The following is a 20,528-nucleotide window of genomic DNA, read 5'->3' on the forward strand; positions in this document are numbered from 1 at the left end:
AATCTACGTGCACAGCACTAACACTCGACCTCCGGTTTGGGGAGGTTTCAGCGAGATGTACTGTGAATGGGAAATACATGCTGATTCAAAGATTGAGTGAGAAAAAGGAATGTAAGATATTTCATTAACATTTTTCATTAATCACATGTTGAAATTATATCATTTTGGAACACATTATGAGAAATAAACTGCTAACATATTTTATTACCGTATTAAGGTTGATCTGCCCTGGTTTTTTTTTAACCTTTGGAAATGTGACTACCAGCACCGTTTGCAATTACGCACACGCCTTGCATTCCGAGGGCGCGCTTCGGGAAGACGCGGCAGACGGAGCACGTCCGGAAGGCGCCAGCAGAGGGAGCACGTCCGGAAGGCGCGGCAGAGGGCCCCTACCTGTTCCACAGGTCGTCGTCTTCTCCACCCCAGCCCCAGAAAGCGTTAGGGAAGCCGTTGATTTTCCGAAACTGCTCCACGGTTAGGCCGCTCACTCCGCCGAAGAACTCAGTGTAAGGAAGCCTAAAAGGAGACGCACAGCATCAGTCCCCTGCGCGCGCGCGAGCGCGCGACTCTTTCCAGAGCAGGCCGCCTCGCCCTGGGGAACGACGTCCTAAACGGAGCACTGCTCTCCGTGCCACCGGCCTCAACCGTCCGAAATTGCTTCCTCGTTCTGAGATGCATCCACTGACCTCAGGAGAGCTCATTGGGCTTTTTTTTTTTTTTAAAGATTTTATTTATTTTTAGAGAGAAGGGACGGGGAAAAAGAGGGAGCGAACATCAATGTGTGGTTGACTCTTGCATGCCCCCAACCGGGGACCTGGCCCACAACTGGGAATCGAACCCGAAACCCTTGGGTTCGCAGGCGGGCACTCAATCCACTGAGCCACGCCAGCCAGGGCTCAGTGAGTGACCTCTCTTTACAACAGCTTCACTGAGACACACTGGCATGCTATATACTTCGCCCATTTCAAGTGCGTGACTCAGGGAGCTTTAGCCTATTCACAGGGCTGTGCAACCACGATCACGGCCCATGTTAATGCATGTCGTTACCCCCCAAAGAAGCCCTGGGCCCATCGGCAGGTCCTCCTCAGTTCCCCCGGCTCCCGCAGCCCCATGCAACCACTACTCTCCTCTCTGTTTGCACAGATCTACCCATTCTGGACAGTCCGCGTAAATGAAATCGTATGATGTGTTGTCTTTTGTAACTAGCTTCTCCCCCTCGGCATGTTTTCCAGGTTCATCCACGCTGTTGCGTGTGTATCAGCGCTTCACTCCTCTACACGGAGAACGGTGTTCCCTGCACGGGCACACTACACTCCGTTCATCCACTCGTCAGCAGCCGATGGACATTCGGGTTGGAGCTCACTGGGTTTGTCCTCTCTGCACCTCTCACCACCCTTTTAAGAGTTACTTCTTTAAGAGGAAATGATACTCACAGATACATATACTTATCCAATTTAGTTGCAAAATGCCTTGGCATCTGTCCACATCCATAGTAGTTACGATCACTTTCTGGTATGTGATCCACGTCGTGAAAAATAAGACAGTCCCAGTCCAAGTCCTTCATTGCTTCTCGGAAACCGACATTGAAAAGCATGGCTCGGTTGAAGGGCTGGGTGCCAACCTACAACGACGACAGCGCTTGATTTGTAAAAGGGCTCTTGGAGCGGCGTCGCTGCAGCCTCAGCCCGGCCTAAAGGAAGTGTACCGAAACCGCCTGGGGAGCGACCACTGGGCCCGCCTCGCTGACTCACCAGCTGCCTGACCTCTAGCCTCGGTTTCCTTAGAAATAACGTGGGTGATAACGATAGTCCCAAGCTCCTCTCTCCCCAGGCTGCTGGGACGGGAGACAGCAGCTAGGAAATCACCCGGCCCCATAAAAGGGAGGGGAACCCGTGGACAGTTCCTGCTTACGGCTCCTTGTTGTGAGGGCACCTCCTGGGGCCCGGAGACACCGCCCAGTGCAACTCGGGCAGAACCCACGCACAAGGGCCCTTTGTTCAAAGGTAAACAGAGTCCCACCCTGGACTCAGGTCTGCGCTGCGGACTGAGCAGCATTCCAAGGAGCAGCACAGGGCTGCTGTCCGTTCCCCTCCCGCCTCAGGACGACTCGGTGACGAGGCCTCAGTTTGCGGGCTCCTCGAGGTGCAGGCGGGTTGGCTGGGGGGCCCGCTCCGCACTGCCGCCTCAGAAGAAGCAGGCGAGGAAAGAAAGCACCAGCCACTCACTTGCTCAATGACATAAAACGCGAACCGCAGGCGCTGGCGCTGGAGCATGGGGATCAGGTGTCTGAGCAGCACCGGGAGGTGCTCGTGGCGGTTCCGGAAGGGGATCAGGATGGCCACCTGCGGTGGGTTGAGACAAAAGGGGCCGCCCGGTTAGATCCCCTCAGCTTCTGCAGAACCAGTGCCCAGCTCTCGGGGAGCAGGGCTGGGAGGCTGCCTTGGTGCCCCAACTTCCTCTCAAGGAAGGACTGCTTTGGCAAGTGGACCCTTGGAAGTTCAGTGGACCTTGTTCTTACACGCACCACACTGTGCGCGCAGTGGGGCTGCCGAGTGGATTCACTCCAGATCAGAGCCAGGGGAGGACATACATCCTGCCACCCGGTGACCCGGGACACGAAGATCCCTAGATATATATGTAAACGTACAGCTGAAACACACTTCACAAAACAGCACGTCCCCGTACAGCGTGCAGTGAACTTTAACATAGACACATGTATTGAATGATGGTCGTTAAACTGACTTCCCATTCTGGCCTCGGGCGGGAAGCTGACCCAGAGCTGCTCTGACCGTGGCCGCCCCCGCAGGGCTGGCACAGAACCCGCACTCTCACGCCCTCCCTGCCCAGCTGGCCCTCCCCACTTCTCGCCCCGCTGAACTTGCAGCGACACCGGCGAGGAGGCCACGAGGCACTGGCCTGGCGAACAGGGCTCCCGTAAATGTGTCATGAAAGACCCACCAGTCCCCCCCGCCCCGGCTGGCCACAGTCCTGTGGGAAGACGAAAGGGGCCTCTTCGGTCAGCGGGAGGATGCAAATTTCTGTGGCTACAGAAGAGGCCTCGGGGAAGCGCATCCCTCCAGAGCATTTTCATCAAATGCAAATACTCCCATCGGGCGGCAGGAAGCCAACTGCGCAATGCCACGGTCAGCGAGTCCCGCGGTGACCTGGAACAGTGGCAAGTCCCGAGCGGGCTTCCCAGCACCGCAGGTCCGGCGCCGCCCCCTACCTTCCAGCGGGGCACGCAGTCGGACGGCGTCCAGTGGCCGCCGGGCTTGATGGCTGGGTCCCTGGAGAAGAGTTCGTGAATGGTGTCCATTCCAATTTCACTCATGTTGATGTCTACCGGGCCCTCTGGACAGAGAGAGAGAGAGAGAGAGAGAGAGAAGTAAGAGGCCAGAAAAGGACAGATTCTTTCCCCCTGTGTCCAGGCCTTGACTCTCTGGAGAAGTTCAGGGTCTTTTCAGCTCACTGTGTTTCTAACAGGGGTGGGAGGAGTCCCTTCCTCTGCCTTCCAACTCACTGCAGTTCAGGTCATCGATATCACCGGGGAAGGCAGCAAATCAGGAAACTAAGTAAGACTTTCTGCCTGGGGTGTAGGAAGGAGTCAAGACCACGCACAGCGGCAGCTGAACTTCTCCCAGAGAGGAAGGAGAAAAGCGGCTGGGTCCTGCCAGTCCCCCGAGGCACGGGCAGACGCGCCGTCCCAAGCGCTTTCCCGGTGGCCCTGGCTGGCCACGTCCAAACTCAGGACATGCATCATCTCTGACTTAAGAGGGCGGAACTAAGATGCTGAAAAGGGGTGATACTTTGTTGTCCCTGTCTTAGATTATGCGTGGGATCCCAAGACAGAAGGAAAGGAGAAAGGGAAGATTCAAGGATTTTTTAAACTAGCGCTTTGTTAAGAAAATAACTTCTCTCACATCAAACAAGTTATGATTAGTATAAGCTTTACAGTATGTGAAGCTGTTTGCCTGTACTGTCTCTAGGACATCTTAATAGACCCCAGGTTACAAGCAAGGGGGCGTGTGCAAAGTAAAGAGGGACAAACTGTAGAAAGTGGCACGGAGAACACGAGCGACCTTGCAGAGGGGCTGAGGGAGGGTCAGGACACGGGTCCCGGCTCTCACAGGCCCTGTCCCCCGCGGCAGGGGGGCCACTCCCGGTTCCCTCCGGGGCAGACACACCGAGAGAGCAGGGACACGCTCCCTCCTAATTTTACCCAAACAAAAAGGCAGCAGTTTCAAAACAGAGGACGGCGAGCCGAGAGCGCTACTCACTCATGGAAGGGAGCCTTTCGGGACAGGTGTGGTTTGCGAAGTAGGTGAAGTCCTCAGGAAGGAATGTGGTGGTCTGCAGGAAGGTCTCACTGTGGTTCAAGTCCAGAGGGTAATCTGCAGGGGCACGACAAACAGGCGGCTCAGTCCGGTGCACGTGACCAGTGCTGCGGCCCTCGGGGGTCTGTTGGGCACGCTTTTTCCTCAGATGTGCTTCTGGGCGAGGCAGGGCTTTGGGCCAGCTCTTCGCTACAGCCACGAATCTGAGCTCATCAGTGAAAATGTTAACCAGTTGACACTGTTTAAACCAGTGTCCCTATTCTTATGGAGATCGCAGCTGTAAATGCACTCAGGAGACAGTCAAATAACTCGAAGGTGTGACTATGAAAACAGCGCAGCACCCCTGTACCTTGGTCTCTGAAGGAACTAACTTCGCTTCTGTTAGCCGCCGACTCCTCTGCTAGTTGTTGGGAACCGCCCTGCCTGGTATCAGAAGCTGTAACCCCCGCTAAGGCTGAGGCTAAGGGAACGGCCTTGGAACCATAAGCCAGCAAGGAGACAAAAGCTTATCTCCCTGGCAGGAGCGCTGCTTCTGCTGCTCCATTCATAACTGAACCCCAAAGCTTGGTCGGTTAGCCAAAGATGGGTAAGATCCCCCAAGGGGGGAATGACCTAAGACAGGCACAATCACGTGAGAGGCCCCCAAGGAAGGACTTTGGGGGCTACAGCAAAAGGGGGTGATGGACCCTCACTCCTTGGCTTTGACATAGCCTGAGTCCTCATCCTCTGGGAGAAAATCTCCTTATCTCTTGGTTGCCTTAGTTCCCTTGCTCCACCTAAGCCTGAAACAATGACAGGGTGGTGCAGCTCTGTGCTGAAAAGGGCGGATTCCCTGGGTGATCAAGCCTAAGAAAGAATATGTAAAATCCTGTGAAACCTGCTTTGTTTAGAATGCTCTCAGTTGAATGAGAAGGGTCCAAGGAGGAAGTAAGTTTGTTCTGTCAAGTCTTACAGCTCTTTGACCCTGGCTCAGAATAGGCCCTCAGACTTCCTTGTTATCTATTGTTTGATCCTTACTTCCTAGCAGCACCGAGTAATGAGCTTTTACCTGAATTCTTATGCAAATGAAACCAGTAAAAAGCCTCTCCAGAGGGGGAACGGAGTGCTCTCCCCACCAGGGAGGGTGGCCATGGCACCCTCCAGGAGAGAGGGTGGCCAAGCTCTTCCTATTCCCCCACAGGACCTGGTTGTCTCTGTGTATATTTTTTCTCGTGTTTTGACGAGCCATCGCAGCGTTTTGTGATCACTGCTGGCTGGTGGCCCACGCATCAACTAGTTACCCCCGTTCCCTACGTGGTTAATCACGGGGCTGCTGTCTCAGGCCTCAGTCTCACCTGCTGACTTCCCACTACGGGAAGGAGGCTCGCCCTCCCCCCACCCCCAGCACGCACACACCCTCTCCCTCCTCTGGGCTCCCAGCAGTCATACATGGTAACTGTGGCTAGGACACCGTGTCTTTAGTATTTCTACTGTGACGATTCTATGGATACTAATCACAGCTGAGAAATGCGGGGAGTTATAATCACTTTTCCTTCCTTCCCTGCATAGATTGTTCCCGGAGTGACTATCTTGCTTTTCTGTTTTGCCAAGTTGTATACGGGCTGAGGACGGACCCAACACCACGCCCTTTAACACCACGTTTTGCTGAAGCCGTTCCCAGGCGTCAGGCCCTGTCCTACCCTCACGCTGCACAGAAGGCCCAGGGCCCGCCGCCCCGCCCTGGACAGCCCGTGCCATCCTCCGCGCTGACGTGCAGACGCCCTGCTCGGGCCTCCCCTCTTCGGTGTCCTGGAGGTCCCTCCCCTCTTTACCGTACGGACCCTTGTTTCCCCCGAGTTCAATTTCCCCCTTTTTCTCACTTGTTGGAGCACGCTCTAAGAAGGGGAAATGAGAAGTGATTTTGAAACCTCGTGTATCTGACTGTTTCTCTCCCTTTCTTTCTCCCTCCTTTCCCCCTCTCTAAAAATAAACTTCAAAAGCCATTTAAAGAGAAAAAGAATTGTGGAGGTGCTGTCTGTCCCGCTGCGTCTGGACGGCTCTGGTCTGTGAAGGCCAGTGCCACTCCGATGCCTGACTTGATCGAAGGCGACCAGTCACGTCTTCCCGGAGGTGTCAAGAACTGTCTCTTGGCTGAGAAAACCCCACACCCAAGTGCCTTGCTAGGGGGCTGACTTTGCCCGCTGTGCCGACCACGCCCACTCTGCTGCCCCACAATTTCCTCGGCTCTTCTTTTGACGATCTTTTCAGCTGTCACATTTTTCATCCCGAAGAGTCCTTTTTGTTTTCTGAATGTCCACGTCTTACCATATGCCCCTGCTCCGCAAGTTGCTGTCCCTTTTCCCTGACCCCGGAGAATGTGCATCACCGCAGCTCCGACATTCCCCTCCCCGCCTGGTCCGTTTCTCCCCGCCTGCTGCCCCTGGTCTGTTTCCATCCCCAGCCTGGGGGTCCCCAGGCACCTGCCAGTGCTGACCGGCCAGCTGGAAGGGTTTGGATCGAGGTCCTTCATCACAGGGTGCTCTGGCCAGGGGTTTGGTTTAGAAACTTCTGGAGTCAGTATCTTTGGGTGTTTCCTCTCGGCCTGGCCATAGGGCCCAGAGATGTCTATTCTAATCTCCCGCCACAACAGGACAGTCTTGGTTACAAGCATCCTGGAACCGAGGACACCTGAACCAAGCCAGGTGACCCCACGTTGAGGGACCCTCCGTTTTACCCTCTTGGAAGGCTATCAAGTCTCCAGTCCTTTGCCAAGATGGGGAAAGGGACCTGGGTGTCTGACCGCTTTTCAGACAGCTTTCACCCAACCTTCATCTAAGTTGCCACCTTTATTCTTATCTCCGAAAGTACCTGGCATTGCTGATTTCTGAGCTTCTGGAAGATTCTGGGGTGTAAACTGGGGTGGGTGATGGCTTTCCCTGTTGCCACATTAGCAATCACTTTTGGGGGGTCTGTTAAGTCCTTTGTGAGGGGCCCATCCGTTTTCCAACTTCCAAAATTTTTTGCTGTGATTTCCTTTCCTGTTCTCTTCATTCTTAAGGGTTTACAACATACACATGCACACACACGCAGCACACACACACACACACAGTGCACACACACCTCTTTGGTGTCATTCCGTGGGTCTTAAGTGAGTGAAGCAGGCGCCTTTTTCCCAGGGGACTGTGTGAAGGGAGCCCCTCCAACCTCTTCTCTTCTCACAGGTAAGGACGCTGAGGCGCCACACGTACGGCCCGCGCAGGGAGACCTGGCCACACCTGACAGCGAGCCGCCGAAGCCCTGGGCCAGTGACCTTTCCACTCCACTGCGTCATCCCCGCAGAGTTGTGAAACCTCTCACCGACCCTTTCGGATTCACGCTGGTTCGACGAACATTAAAACGTCCCACTCAGCCCTGGCTGGCGTAGCTCAATGGACTGAGCGCGGGCTGCAAACCAAAGTGTCGCAGGTTCGATTCCCAGCCAGGGTACATGCCTGGGTTGCAGGCCATGACCCCCAGCAACCGCACATTGATGTTTCTTTCTCTCTATCTCCCTCCCTTCCCTCTCTAAAAAATAAAGAAAGAAAATCTTAAAAATAAATAAATAAAAATCTTTAAAAAAAAAAACTTCCCACTCAAACTCACTTTGCACCCCGAAATTCCAGAATCTTCAACTCTCTTTAAAAAGCACCAAGAGACGGTTTCCGAGAACCAAGCTGCTAACACAGTGAATCCGTTCACACGGGCACACGGCTGCCGATTCCACAAGTGCTCAGGGGGCAAGACTCAGGGAGAGGCAACTTGGAGGGGACTGTAACAGCCTCTTAACAGGGAAAGAAGGACACAGAACTCTCTCTGTCCTTTTTAGATGCAGCCTTCCCGAAAAACACCACACCTGCATTTACATTAAGACATAAACCAAGCCAGCATTAACCCCAAAGGTAAAACTACATTTACACTGAAGTTAGTCCAAAGTGCCTGGTTCACACATGCACACCTGTCCTAAAGTTGGGTCTTTTTTTTTTTAAGGTATTCATTATCCTATTTTGCTGTGCATAGTTTTTTGCCCAAGTTTTTGAAGGAAAAATATGGGTCTGCATTATATGTGGGTAGTACTAACTCTGTACCTACAGAAATGTTTTTAATTCTTTTATTTATGACTAGGCATTATAAGTGTAACTCTAGAAAGCAATAACAATATCTGTATGTAAAATAATACCCTGGAACACGATCATTGGTTTTGTTTCTCAATATAAATAAATAAATAGATAATCGAATTAAGAAATTAAAAGGAAAGATTTTTTCCCCCCTGAAAGTCTGGGCCAAAAACACGGGTGCGCAGCGTACTCTGGAGCACATTACACTCAGCAAAATACAGTAACACTTCAAACAGCCTCAATACTAATTGTTCCTCTGGATGATTCTGCTTCCGCTTCTTAATTGCACACGTATACTCTTCTCTTTAAAATAGCATCACGGTAATTACCTTTTCCTAGAAGGCAAAGACATTCCCAGAGGTACTATAATAAGCACTTTCTTAAGCAAATCAACAGCAAGAAAAAAAAAAAAAAACAGAAGAGAATAACAGTCCTGGGCAAGGACAATGACAGAGGCAGAAGTAGAAACAAAACCAGCAGCAACAAAAAGACGCAGGAGAGGAAACAGTTGCTAACTTTCATGGTCCTGCTTCTGGGGGTTTAAAGTCACCCCAAGTCCTTTCCACTTCCTCCCAACGCTGATATAATAGGCCTGGGAGCAGCTAGCACAGAGCAAAACAGGACAAAACAGAACACCATGTATTTTTTCCCTCTGGTTACTAAATAGTGCCATTAAAAAAAAACAAAAAACAAAAAACGCTCAAACACACAGCTCCTAAGTGGAAGTTCTCTGTAATAAGCCCCATAATAGTCATCTCGGGGGGAAAAACTTCTCAAAACCCCTAGTTTCCTCATTGTTCATGTTAAGTTCTGGAGATAGAAATTTTGAGGAAGTGAAAGGGGCAGAGGGCATTCACTGCTTAGTGTAACTGCACGGTTACTGTGGGGCCCAGGCCCCCGGCCGGCCACCCAGGAACGAGTGGACCCCCGAGGACACTCTGCAGGGACACCACACGGCCACGCCCAACTCTCCTGAGGCAGGACAGGGAGCTGCTGCAAGAGAGAAACGAGCTCGCTGGGTGTCCGAGGCCGCGGCTTTACTTCTCCACTCACAGCTAACCTCTCCCAAATCTGGACAAGTTCTTCTGCCAAGGGAGGCGGCTGCTTCTACACCTGTGAAGCGGGAGAACAGCAGACACCCCCCACCTGCAGATTCGAATGGCCTGCTTGGGCAACTTGGCCCCACACCAGTGGCTGAGCAGCTTTGGTTGCCATCAGAATCATCTAGAAGCTTTTAAAAATCCTAATGCCCAGGCTAATTAAATAAGAATTTCTGGGGACATGGTGTAGGCATCAGTATTTTATAAAGCTCCCCCCACCCACCCCGTGGGGTTCCAAGGTGCAAATCGAGGTTACGGGGTGTGGCAGAAATGTGCCTCGTCCCTCACGTGACCAAATCCAGCAGAGCGAGGTGTGGGAAGTGCGGTCCAAAAGACTCCAGGAAGAACCACCATTTCCCCTCCCATTGAGACAGACAAACACTTGCCTCTCTACTTAAAAAGTGCAGAAACCTGCATACGCCAGAGAGATGTCACGGGGACAGTATCTGTCCGATACAGAGTCAGCACCTCCGAGAGTCAGTGTTCCAAGGCCGGTACTGCAGCTGTAGGCCAGACACTGGCTCTGACCACGCTAGGCACAGCAGCCGCTTTGAAATGAACAAAAACGATGGGCTTTCACTGGATACACTTGCAAAGAAACAATACTTCTTTTTTCAGACTGGCTAAAGATGTGTCAATAATGAAGCCGCCCATCAAGACGGTAATCTCAGGATTAGGTTACAACGCTTTAAATGTGTTTCCTTGTTAAATCTATTCACTCACGCTCTGAGAAATAATTTACACAGTGTCTCCTGGGCTCCAGGCAGTGTACAAGGCACCGGGGATGCCAAGATGACCGAGGCCGCGAGGGCACTGCTGGGACTCAGAGGTCAGCGAGCCCCAACTCCCCTGCAGCGTCGCCTTGTCACTCCTGTGTGCTCTGACCCCTTCACCCCTAAACTGGGGACACAGTAGTTACCTTCCTGAGTTCTTCTGAGGATTCCATGCGATGACGCAAGTATCTAGCATAACAACACAGCCTCCAACGGGCAAAAACTTCCAATTTATAAGAGAAACATTAAACACAAAATATATTACTCCAACTAGAGGGATGGACGATGGGGAGAATGACTTCGGTGCATGATAATTTGAGAAATGCATGCAAAGTCAAGTACTAATGGGTCCCTGGATATGCCACCCAAGGGTGCCAGTCCCTTCTGTGCTCAGTTTTCATGGACAACAAGCCCTCAGGGAATTAACGAGACCCCATGTTCAAGATGAGCCGGGGTGCAGGCACAGACCTACTGGGGAGCCCCTCGAACTTCGCAGAGAGAACAGACCTCCTCGCCAAATGCCCACAGAGAGGTCCCAGCACCACCCACCCTCGGAGAGGCCGGGACACTTGGACTGGATAAGTGTCATGGCGGCACAGGCGTCCCTTTACCCGGAGTGACACAGGGCACAGGGCTCTGGAGCCACAGTCAAAGGACTCCCCGCTTTCTCCACACCCCCTGAAGCAGGTGTGGGGTGGGGCTGAGGGAAAGTCACATGACCAAGGCACCCCAACGCCCCCGAGGTGGTTTATACTGCCCGTGAACACACGACGGACCCTAAAGCCCCGCTCCTCCGACTGCGCCCCACTCTGGATGAGCCAGAGTGTGTGGTGACCGCCTGCAAGCCCGACGCCCCGCACGATGAGCTGAGAACAAAAATGTGCTCAGCCCTCTCCCGTGACTCGGGGGGGCTGCAGGGACCCCCCTTTCAGGTGCGGTTCAGAGCTCTGGCAGTTTGTCCTGAGACCACCATCTGGCTTAAAAAACAAAACAAAACAAAACAAACAAAAAAATCCTCTGCAAATCGATTATTTGCTCTTTGGGGAAAAAAAAAGGAAAAAAGGAAAAGGAAGTACTGAAACGTATCTGGTTTGCTGGCTATGGTCCTTCGTTGCTGCTAAGCTGACCAGCAGGACAGATCAATAAACTAGGATGTGGTCAATTTTGTTTTTTTAAATTATTTTTAAAATTAATTTAGAGAGAGAGACACGGGCCTGCTGTTCCACCCACCCCAGCCTTCACTGGCTCTCACTCCTGTGCGTGGCCCACCCGGGGGTCAGACCTTAGGGCACCAGGATGGCCCTCCAACCAAACGAGCTACCTACCGGCCAGGACCAGGGGGCGGTCAGTTCTGAAGACTTCACTCCCCTTAAAGAGGCAAGGATTCCTCTCAAGGTCTCAATTATCAGAGAATAATTCTCATCTGCCACATGCTCCAGGGAGCTGTGGACTTTGAACTCAGGACAGAGGAAGGAAGGACTAATTTGAAGGAAAGACTATCTTTTAAAAATACGCATGTGTTATGACCCTAGGCTTGAGTGAAAGCAGTAAGAAGCCACAGGAAAGCACGCTAGCCCTCAGTGAAAGAAATACGAGGCCAATCACAAATGCTGGGCAGAATAAGATCTCAGAACCCACTTTTACAATGAAAACCGTCCCTGGCTAGACTGGACAAGCCTCATGACTAGACAAGTCCCACTTAACCATCTGGAAATACTTCCTTTGTTCAATTTCTGGAAGAGTTAAAAAGAGACATAAAAAAAGACAGCTTTCTCTCACAGGTAGAGGGCTGCCTACGGATACAGTCTTATAAAAATAGTCAAAGCCGTGACTCAGAAACAAGTCCTTGCAATATATTTTAGGCAAGCCGTCTAACCTGTGTTCTCTTTTCCTCTTTATAGAATTAGGGCTTATAAAATAATAAAAGCCGCAGATAAAAGTTCCAAAGATTGAGGCAGGAATGCTCACTCTTGTGTCCACGGCTCCAATGTTCATCAGCACAGTCTGCAGAGCTTCCTTCAAGGAGGAAGGGATCTTTCCACCAGGCTCAGCCGCGGGGCTGGGGCTGAGCCCTAAGGTGCAGACGGCGCCTGACCAGGGCAAGTAACCCCGGCGACCTAGTAAAACTTCCTCCGGAAGCCGCTTCTTTAATTGGTGGAAACTGCCCCGAATGACATGATTATTGCAAGATAGAAGCTCGTTAGGCATTCATAAATGATGAGTCCTACTGGGTGGAACAAGTTCAAGGGGAGTCCAGCAGAAAGGACCGGGCTGGAGCCACTCTGCCCGGGCGGTGTCCAGGCCGCGTGAGCTCTGGAAACCACAGGAACCTTGTCCTCCCCACGCACGCGGCGCGAGGAACAGAACAAACAAATCCCCACGTTACCAGGAGGTCCGACCAAGTTCTGGATTTCCTCGCTGGCAGTAGGCATACTTTTCTGTGCAGTTACTTCCAGGAACAGCTTTTGGCGCTCCTGCTTTGCTGCTGTCCTAAAATATGCGTAATCTGCCTCCCGGGGGGCAGCTACCCCACAAAAAACGGGGTCTTCCCTCCCCATCCCTGAAAAGTATTAGGAGCGACAATGGGGTCATTCAGACACACTTCACATACTTTTTAGCAAAACAAAGATTCATTTTGCAAGAGCTTCTTGTTAGTAACAAGGTAAGACGCGGCCAAACCTTCCCTCTTTGACAATACATGTTGTTCCATCGAAGGTAACGACTTGAACCAAATTTCCTTCTCCGGGGAGGAGCCATTCCAAGCAGACCGCGTCTTTACTGAAAATATACCTGAGTCGTTCGCGCTGCTGTTCCTCTTGGCGTACGCGCTGCGAACCACCTGCTCGTACACCTGGGCGCCGATGGTCCGCATGTTGTCCCGGATCAGGATGCCCTGGGCCTGCATCATGAAGAGGTAGGTGTTCACTGCGGGGAAGAGAGAGAGGGGGACACACGGGTGAATCCTATGGCAGCCACTGAAACAGGACATATAAAAAGCCACATGTCACTTGGGGTTTGCTTGTTTTTGACCCCTTTCAGCTCTGAAACCCTACGAATGCCACAACTGGTCCCCACACTGGGCTCGGTGATCTCAGGACACCGGCGTGCCTTGTGTCGCTAGTAGGACTCAGGGGGCTTCCGGTCGCTATCCAGCAGTTCCCGAAAAACCACACATTTAAGAAAGGACACTCCACCAGGTCTTCAAACACCTCATCTGTATTCTAGCAAGGTAACGATCAGAAAGAACTTTCTGGAGCAATGAAAACCTTTTTTACAAGACCTCTGATCTCTCTGAATCTCCTTCTCAACACTCCTGGGCTCTACACAAGAGTGAAACCAGGATCTGCTCTGCCCAGTGCAACACTCAGACCCAGGCCTGGGCGTGGCTGCCTTTGAAAGTGGTGGACCAAGACTCCAGCTCCTCCTCTTCAGGGTGGGTGTCTGGGGAGAAAGGACGTGAGCCGTACACGCTACCCACCCACCTCAGCCCCACTCTCCAAAGCGGGGGGGGGGGGGGGGGGGCAGGGAAGCAGGGAGTGAGTTCGCATGTCCACCGAGACACGCTCGCTTTGCCATACACACCGATACCAAATCCTCACACTGCACCCCTGAAACTGGTAAAATGCTATGCATCGATATGTCTTAATAAAAACAGAGCAACACGAAAATCATGTCCTTTACAAACGATTATTCAGATTAACTGCCCGATCACTGTCATTCTGCACAGGGAGCTCCAGGGGGTTTCTGTAAGTCTCCCACACGAAACTTGGAACTCGGAGACCGCGACAGAAGCGAACGTAATTCCTGCGTTCCCCTTGTGATCTCAAATGCCACGTCACCTATTTTCAGGAAATGGGAAGGTTTAAAAACTGGTTCTTTGCCCTGCCTGGTTCAGCTCAGTGGATTGAGCGTGGGCCTGTGAAGCAAAGGGTTGCCAGTTCGATTCCCAGTCAGGGCACATGCCTGGGATGTGGGCCAGCTCCCTAGTAAGGGGCGTGCAAGTGGCAACCACACATTGATGTTTCTCTCCCTCTCTTTCTCCCTCCCACCCCCTCTCTCTAAAAATAAATAAATAAAATCTTTAAAACAAACAAAAAACCTGGTTCTTCCTTCATACAATGTCCTCACTTTCCCCTCACCACTGCGAAATGGGGTGTCTTACAGGGTGGGACCTCTATAGATCGGAACCCCGGAGTGTGTCAGGGATCCTCGGAACACTGGGTTGACCCTGGCCCGGCCCCGGCAGGCGCTCTGTGGAGAGCCGGCCGCCCCTCCAGACCCCGAGTGAACGGCCGCGGGCTGTCCTGGCTCCTCACCCGGAGGCACTTGGTTGTTAACGTGAAACAAAGTCTCACCATTGCCGTCACAGTGTCCTGTACATGATGAGCACTACATGATTCAACGTATGAAGAAGTTCAAGTCCATTTATTTCCAGCTACTGCGTTTGGCACGTGTGCTGGTGAGGGGGGTGGGGGCTGGGACCCACCCACCGGCACAGCCTCAACATCGAAAACCCCAGGTGGCCCCCACTGCAGGGGGACACAAAATCTCTCACAAGACTTCAGATCGTCTCTAAGGTGTATATCGTGAGGCATAAACTAATAGACCAAGGAGGTCGGTGTTCAGAACGCTGCAGAAGCGAGGCGGCCCTTTCAGGTCAGGCCGTGCGGGAAGTGCCGGGCCACCCCGCGCTCACCTTCCGGCCCCGGCAGGGAACCGAGCAGGCCGTGTGTCCTGCAGCTGGAAAAAGTGGTGGGAAAAGGTAAGCTTCAAGTCCTTTAAAAAGCGCAATTCTCAGAAGCCCCTGAAAACAAGAGTTGCATCTCGTTTTCTGTTGACAGCAGGTGGTGTGGTGCCTGGTCACAGCTGGGAGGCAGATTTCGGCTCCACCCATCATCAGATTTCTCAAGTGGTTCTGTGGAGTTTTTTTTATCACTTGGGCTACAGAACACAGACGTTATACATATTGTATGTAACTGCCTTGAAATCCTCCTTCCTCTCCCCACATACTAGGGGCCGGTCGTCTTCAATAACATGGAAACTCGTATTTGCTGCACACGGCGTGTAACAGCTGTTAGTTCCGGCAAAAAACACGCCACCTCCTTCCCCACCGAGTCCCCAGTCTTCTCCGTGCTTTCCAGTGTCCGCACTGTAAAGGGCGCTGTAGTTTTAAGCCCCTTTTTTCTTTCTCCCTTTCCTCGTCCTAGAACCCCCATCGCAGTGCTGCGCTAAAGCAGGTCTCTAACTCCGCCCTGACAGTCTCTCCCCAGAGCTTCCCAGCAGCGCCCCCCCCCCCCCCAGACTGACCGCTGAGTCACAGAGGGGAGGGTCGGTGGAGAACTGCGCTTGGAACCTGCTTGCAGGTGATGCAACATGGCTGGTCCCAGGACCACAATTCCGGAATTCTAGGGAATTTCAGCTACATGATCTAGATGACGGCAAGTAACATTTACTGAGCACTTAATTACGTAATTATCTTAAGAGGCAAGTAAACAACCCAGTTTACAGTCAAGTTCTAGGCCTCTGTTTCTCCACGCAGGTGAGCAGCAAAGCAGACTCCAATCAGGTGCACCCGTGCTCTAACCACTGGGCTTTAAGGCCTTGCCCTATCCACGTTCCAGCCATAATCTTCTCGGGGTTTCAAGCGGCCAGTGGTTTAAGTGATGGCTCTCCAGGGCACAGCTCTCAAATCTTTCTCTCTTGCCAAAGCTGCCGGATGGGCCTTTCTTAACTGCAGATGTGCCCCCACTGCCCCTGCTTCTGCCATGCCAACCTTACTGGCCCTCCAAACCCCGGTGGTGTGCACGCTTCTCAGGTCTCCCCCTTCTTCCATCCCGGTGGTTCTCTTACAGATGATCGAAAACGAGCCTTTTGTTTATATTTTGTCTTAGTTTGCCAACAGCTGCCTCGAGTCAGTCTTGTCATCCAACTAATAAATGACACAAACCACATCTTATTAATGCTTCTAATTATCCACAAGAATGAGCATAATGCTGAAAGAAACAAAAGGCTGAGGAAGTGATTTTTGCACAAAAAACCCCCCCAAATTTATAGACCTGGGATTGGATGGGATTTTAAAGAACACTTTTCAAAAACATCGAACGCTTTCACACCACCCCAAAACTGTGCCTTTTAAGAACACATGGAGCCGGCATGTAAAATGCAGCCATCTTCAAAGGAAATTCTACTTTGGGTTGGGTCCCCCGCGGTTCCCAGCCGCTTCCACCCACTGGCTCTCATTCTGCCCCTTGACAGGAGGGTCAAAACCTTTCCACCCTCTTCAGATATTTTCAATCACCCTCACCTCCACCCGACACCTAACCGCCCCGCCCCCAGGCTACACAGCCCCGCCCCCTCACGTGCCGCCCCCCCCCCCCTCCCCGGCAGCATCACACCTCGCCCCATCCTGGCTGCTTTCCTGTGGACTCTGGACTCTGGCCCTGCTGTCTACACCTGACAAAGGGCAGTGCCCCGGCGGGCAGCGTGGCCCAGGGGCAGCGTGACGCGTTGAGAAACAAGCAGAACTACCAGCAGCCCTGTTCCGCCTGTCCCCAAAGCTCTGCCATCCTGAGCCCCCTCTTGGAGATGCACTGTTCACAGTGACCCGAGACCAAGGAAGTTCTCCGACACAGATGCTCGATGGTCTAACCCGCCACCCCCCAAACCAACCCCCCCCCCCCAGAGCAACTAGTGACATCAAGCGAGTCTCTGCAGAACCCACTCTGGGAAACCATGTGTTAGGATTCTGCTAACAGAGTTTAAAACTTCCATTACATGGCAGGCCATCAATCAGTGGATAATTCACGAATGCGGCTGGAGAGGAGTCGCACCGTATCACGGACTCGTAGGAAGCTTGCTAGAGGCAAGCCCTCAGTCTTTTCGGATGTGCTGCTGCTGCTGGGTGGCCCTCCTCCGCTCCGGGCTCCCACGGCTGGTTCCACAGACGCAGCTGCGGGGCCCTCCCGGCATCCCCACGGACAGTCCCGGTGCTGAACGCAGCCCACAGCCCCACACCGGCCCCACACCAGCGAGCACACACGCACGCACTCTGCTTCGGACCTAAAACATCCCGCCTGGAATCCGCATCTCTGTGAAGCGGGCATCATCTTCACTTTTTACTTTAGATACGGAAAGTCTCCAGAAACCACTGACCCGAGGTCGTATAGTCAATGGAGTTAAAAAGAGAAAACAGAAAGGAGTAAGGTTCCACAAGATGTTGATGAGCTTTTTCCTCTGGAAACAAAAACAAAACACGGTACTTTCCAGCAGCACGGCCCCGATCCGCAGGGGCTGAATCACCGCTTCGCACACCGCCTGAGTGCTGACGCACAGCCATGAAGTCCTCCGCTGTTTCCGCATCTGCCGGGCCCCTGCTTCCCTGCGTGCTTGTCACACACGGCACTGGAACACGGGGGGGTGCGGGGGGGGCACATACCAGGGCGAGGGAGACAGCACAGGGTGAGTCAGGCACAGACACAATTCCGTAGGAAATCATAATGCGGTTTGATAGTGCTGAAATACCGTTTACTGCACGTGCAGGTTGACTAACAACTTCTTCACACTTTCATGAGAAAGTGCAGTACTTATCCAGCCCCAGCATCTAAACGGAGGGCTCTTGCAGGACCACGAGCCGCCGGCACCCCACCCCCGCCCCAAGCAGGTTTACATAACTGGCAATTTCCAGCCTGAAGCCAACGTAAGCAGGTAAGCAGCCTCAGGCCGCGGCTTCACCTGGAGTGTCGGGGAGCAAAGCACTGGGTCTCCCGGCAGGAAGACCAGCTTCCCTCTCCATTAGCATTCCGGTCAGCCCCGCGTGCTCAGGGGTCAGGTAGCACAACTGTCACATTAACAAATGCCGCTGACTCATAAAAATTCCTCACATGATAATGAAGCCTGACATTCCTGATTAGGAGCAAAATGAGCCCAGGAGGAAAAGACAGAATTACAAGACTCTACTTACTTAGGAGTCTGTAACTTTTTTTTAAATGCTAAACATGTATATATCCTTAATGTTTGTTACATCTGGTCGGGCAAGCTGCAAGTAGGAAAAAGCCATTGCTTTCCTGTCCACTCCTTGCACTCGGTGCCTTACCCCGAATGCTCGCACACACCAACACACACACACACACACACACCAACACACACACACCCCACGTGCCTCCTCTGCTCCGTGCTTCTAGTTAACATACTGCACGTTTTCTGGTTTGTCCTGGCTACTGTTACCTCCCTCACAAGGATGTGAGCCCCATGAAGACGAAGGGCTTCGCCCCACCCCGGTGGCTACAACAGTGTGCCTGGGACACAGACGCTGTGTCCTAAATGTCCAAATAAGTGAGTACCTAGGTTGGGGCGAACCTGAACTCGGCTGTGCCCAAGAAGGCATGGATTGTGGGATTGCAAGTCTTGCCCTGGTGCTAGCGCCCGCCCGGCTGCTCCTTTACGGGCGGAGCCCACGGTGCCAGGCGTCAGCCAGTGTCACCCCGCCAGCCTGCCCCTAAGTTCAGCAATTCTTCTTTACAATTCAGCAGAGCTGCCAGATAGATCAGGCCCTCCCACCCCCTCAAAAAATGTTTTCTGGTCCTCTCACTCCTCACAAAGTTGCTGTGCAACATTATTTGTAATATGAGGAACTGTTCAAAATAGCCCCAGACTGGAGAGTGCCCCGAAGTCCATCTACAGGGCACCAGGTTAAAAAGGTGTAGCCTTGTCTAAAGAACTGACCACCCGGCTGGGCTGGGGACACACTGTTGAGTTTCCTGCACATGGAAGTAATAAAAATTCTCCTTAAACACAACTGCAGCCTACCTGAATTTCGGCACACAGTGACCAGAATAAACAAAATACAACCGCATGGGTGAGCCTCTCTCTCACTCACACATCGCATGAAACGACACCAGAGGGCACACGCGGTGTAACCCCACCCACATGAAGTGCACACACAAGCACAACCGACCTACAGAGACAGAAGTCAGAATGGGTATGGGAGGGGGCAGGGCTCAAAGGGAGCGTCTGGTAATCATCTATTCCTTGACCCGGGCACCAGTTACATGGGCACACCCGTTTTGCAAGGCAGGCACTGGTCTGCGCATGCGCACTCCGTTTCATGCGTTACCCGCCGGCAAGGGCGCTCAGGGGAGCAGCTGCTAAGTCCCAGCGAGAGGGCGGGGTCAGAAACAGCCACGAGGGGCTGACTCCAGGACGAGGTCTTGAAGGAAGAGCTCCGAAAAAGGACCAGGAACAGAACAAATGAAGACGAAGGGGCCTGAGGGCGGGGGACACATCTCAGGAACCAAAAGCAGTTCGGGGTGGCTGGCAGGAGAGGCGTGTGCAGCAAAAATGCGAGAGGAGGCGAAGAAAAGAGGGCAGCAGGGCCGCAGAGGGCTCTGCGTGCTGTGCGTAGGGATCTGACGTTGAAGACCTGGCCCGGGGCCAGAGTTCAGGTGGGCCAACTAGGAGGCATCAGTCAAAACAAGAAAATTCCCTCCTACGCAAGCTCATGGCTCCAGATGAAGAGTTGGGCTTTGCGGTGTCCAGGCAAACTCCTTAAAGGGAGGAACTTCTTTGGATGACCTGACTACATTCAGTTATGTAGAATCCCATGTGGTTACTGAAAGCTGGGTGTCCAACCCTTATCACAGGCTGAACTTTTGTTTTCTACATGAATCAGCAGGAGGAATGGCGCTCTCTGCCAAGTCTCGGAGCAAACAGATGGAGTGCAGGAGTCGAGATACAAAGCCAGGTACGGCGAATGCTGACCGCATCCAGGGGCAGCTGGGGCAGGGGGTGGACATCTGACGGTCAGCAAAGATGCTGCCCAGCACTCGGGAGGGCCAGCTGGACCAGGTGTTCTGTCCCTGGACTTGCTCACAGCATGCCTCTCTGTCCTGAAAGCCCCTTGCAGACCACACAACGTGGGAGTCATGACCGAGTCAAGTGCACTCCATGAAAACAGCACAACAAATCTATGGACCACCACTGGGGTTACACCCGGTTCACAGGTCCACGCTTTGAAATGAAATGAAGGATAGGGGAAAGGGGGAGAAAGGGGCACAGCAGAAAAGGAATAAATAGAGGAAAACAGGAAGTCTCCCTCCTCCCACAATAAGATATGAGACAAAATAAAAATGAAGAGGAAACAAAGAACAGAAATGTGTCCTAGGAATGTTGCTTTTTGATTTTGCCACGCTA

General features: G+C 52.6%; 1 protein-coding gene across 1 annotated transcript in view; it reads right to left on the bottom strand.

Annotated features, from left to right (window-relative positions):
* The window catches only part of B4GALT5 (beta-1,4-galactosyltransferase 5), a 65,133-nt gene that overhangs the window by 3,663 nt on the left and 40,942 nt on the right, over positions 1 to 20,528 (bottom strand). Inside the window, exons 2-7 of the mRNA XM_028524194.2 lie at positions 13,131 to 13,265; positions 4,278 to 4,391; positions 3,227 to 3,351; positions 2,226 to 2,342; positions 1,434 to 1,621; positions 394 to 516 (exon numbers count right to left, since the gene is read on the bottom strand). Of these exons, the coding sequence (XP_028379995.1) occupies positions 394 to 516; positions 1,434 to 1,621; positions 2,226 to 2,342; positions 3,227 to 3,351; positions 4,278 to 4,391; positions 13,131 to 13,265 (802 nt within the window). The remainder of the gene's footprint in view (positions 1 to 393; positions 517 to 1,433; positions 1,622 to 2,225; positions 2,343 to 3,226; positions 3,352 to 4,277; positions 4,392 to 13,130; positions 13,266 to 20,528) is intronic.

This window comes from Phyllostomus discolor, chromosome 9 (assembly GCF_004126475.2).
Source record: "Phyllostomus discolor isolate MPI-MPIP mPhyDis1 chromosome 9, mPhyDis1.pri.v3, whole genome shotgun sequence".
NCBI classification, from domain to species: Eukaryota; Metazoa; Chordata; class Mammalia; order Chiroptera; family Phyllostomidae; genus Phyllostomus; species Phyllostomus discolor.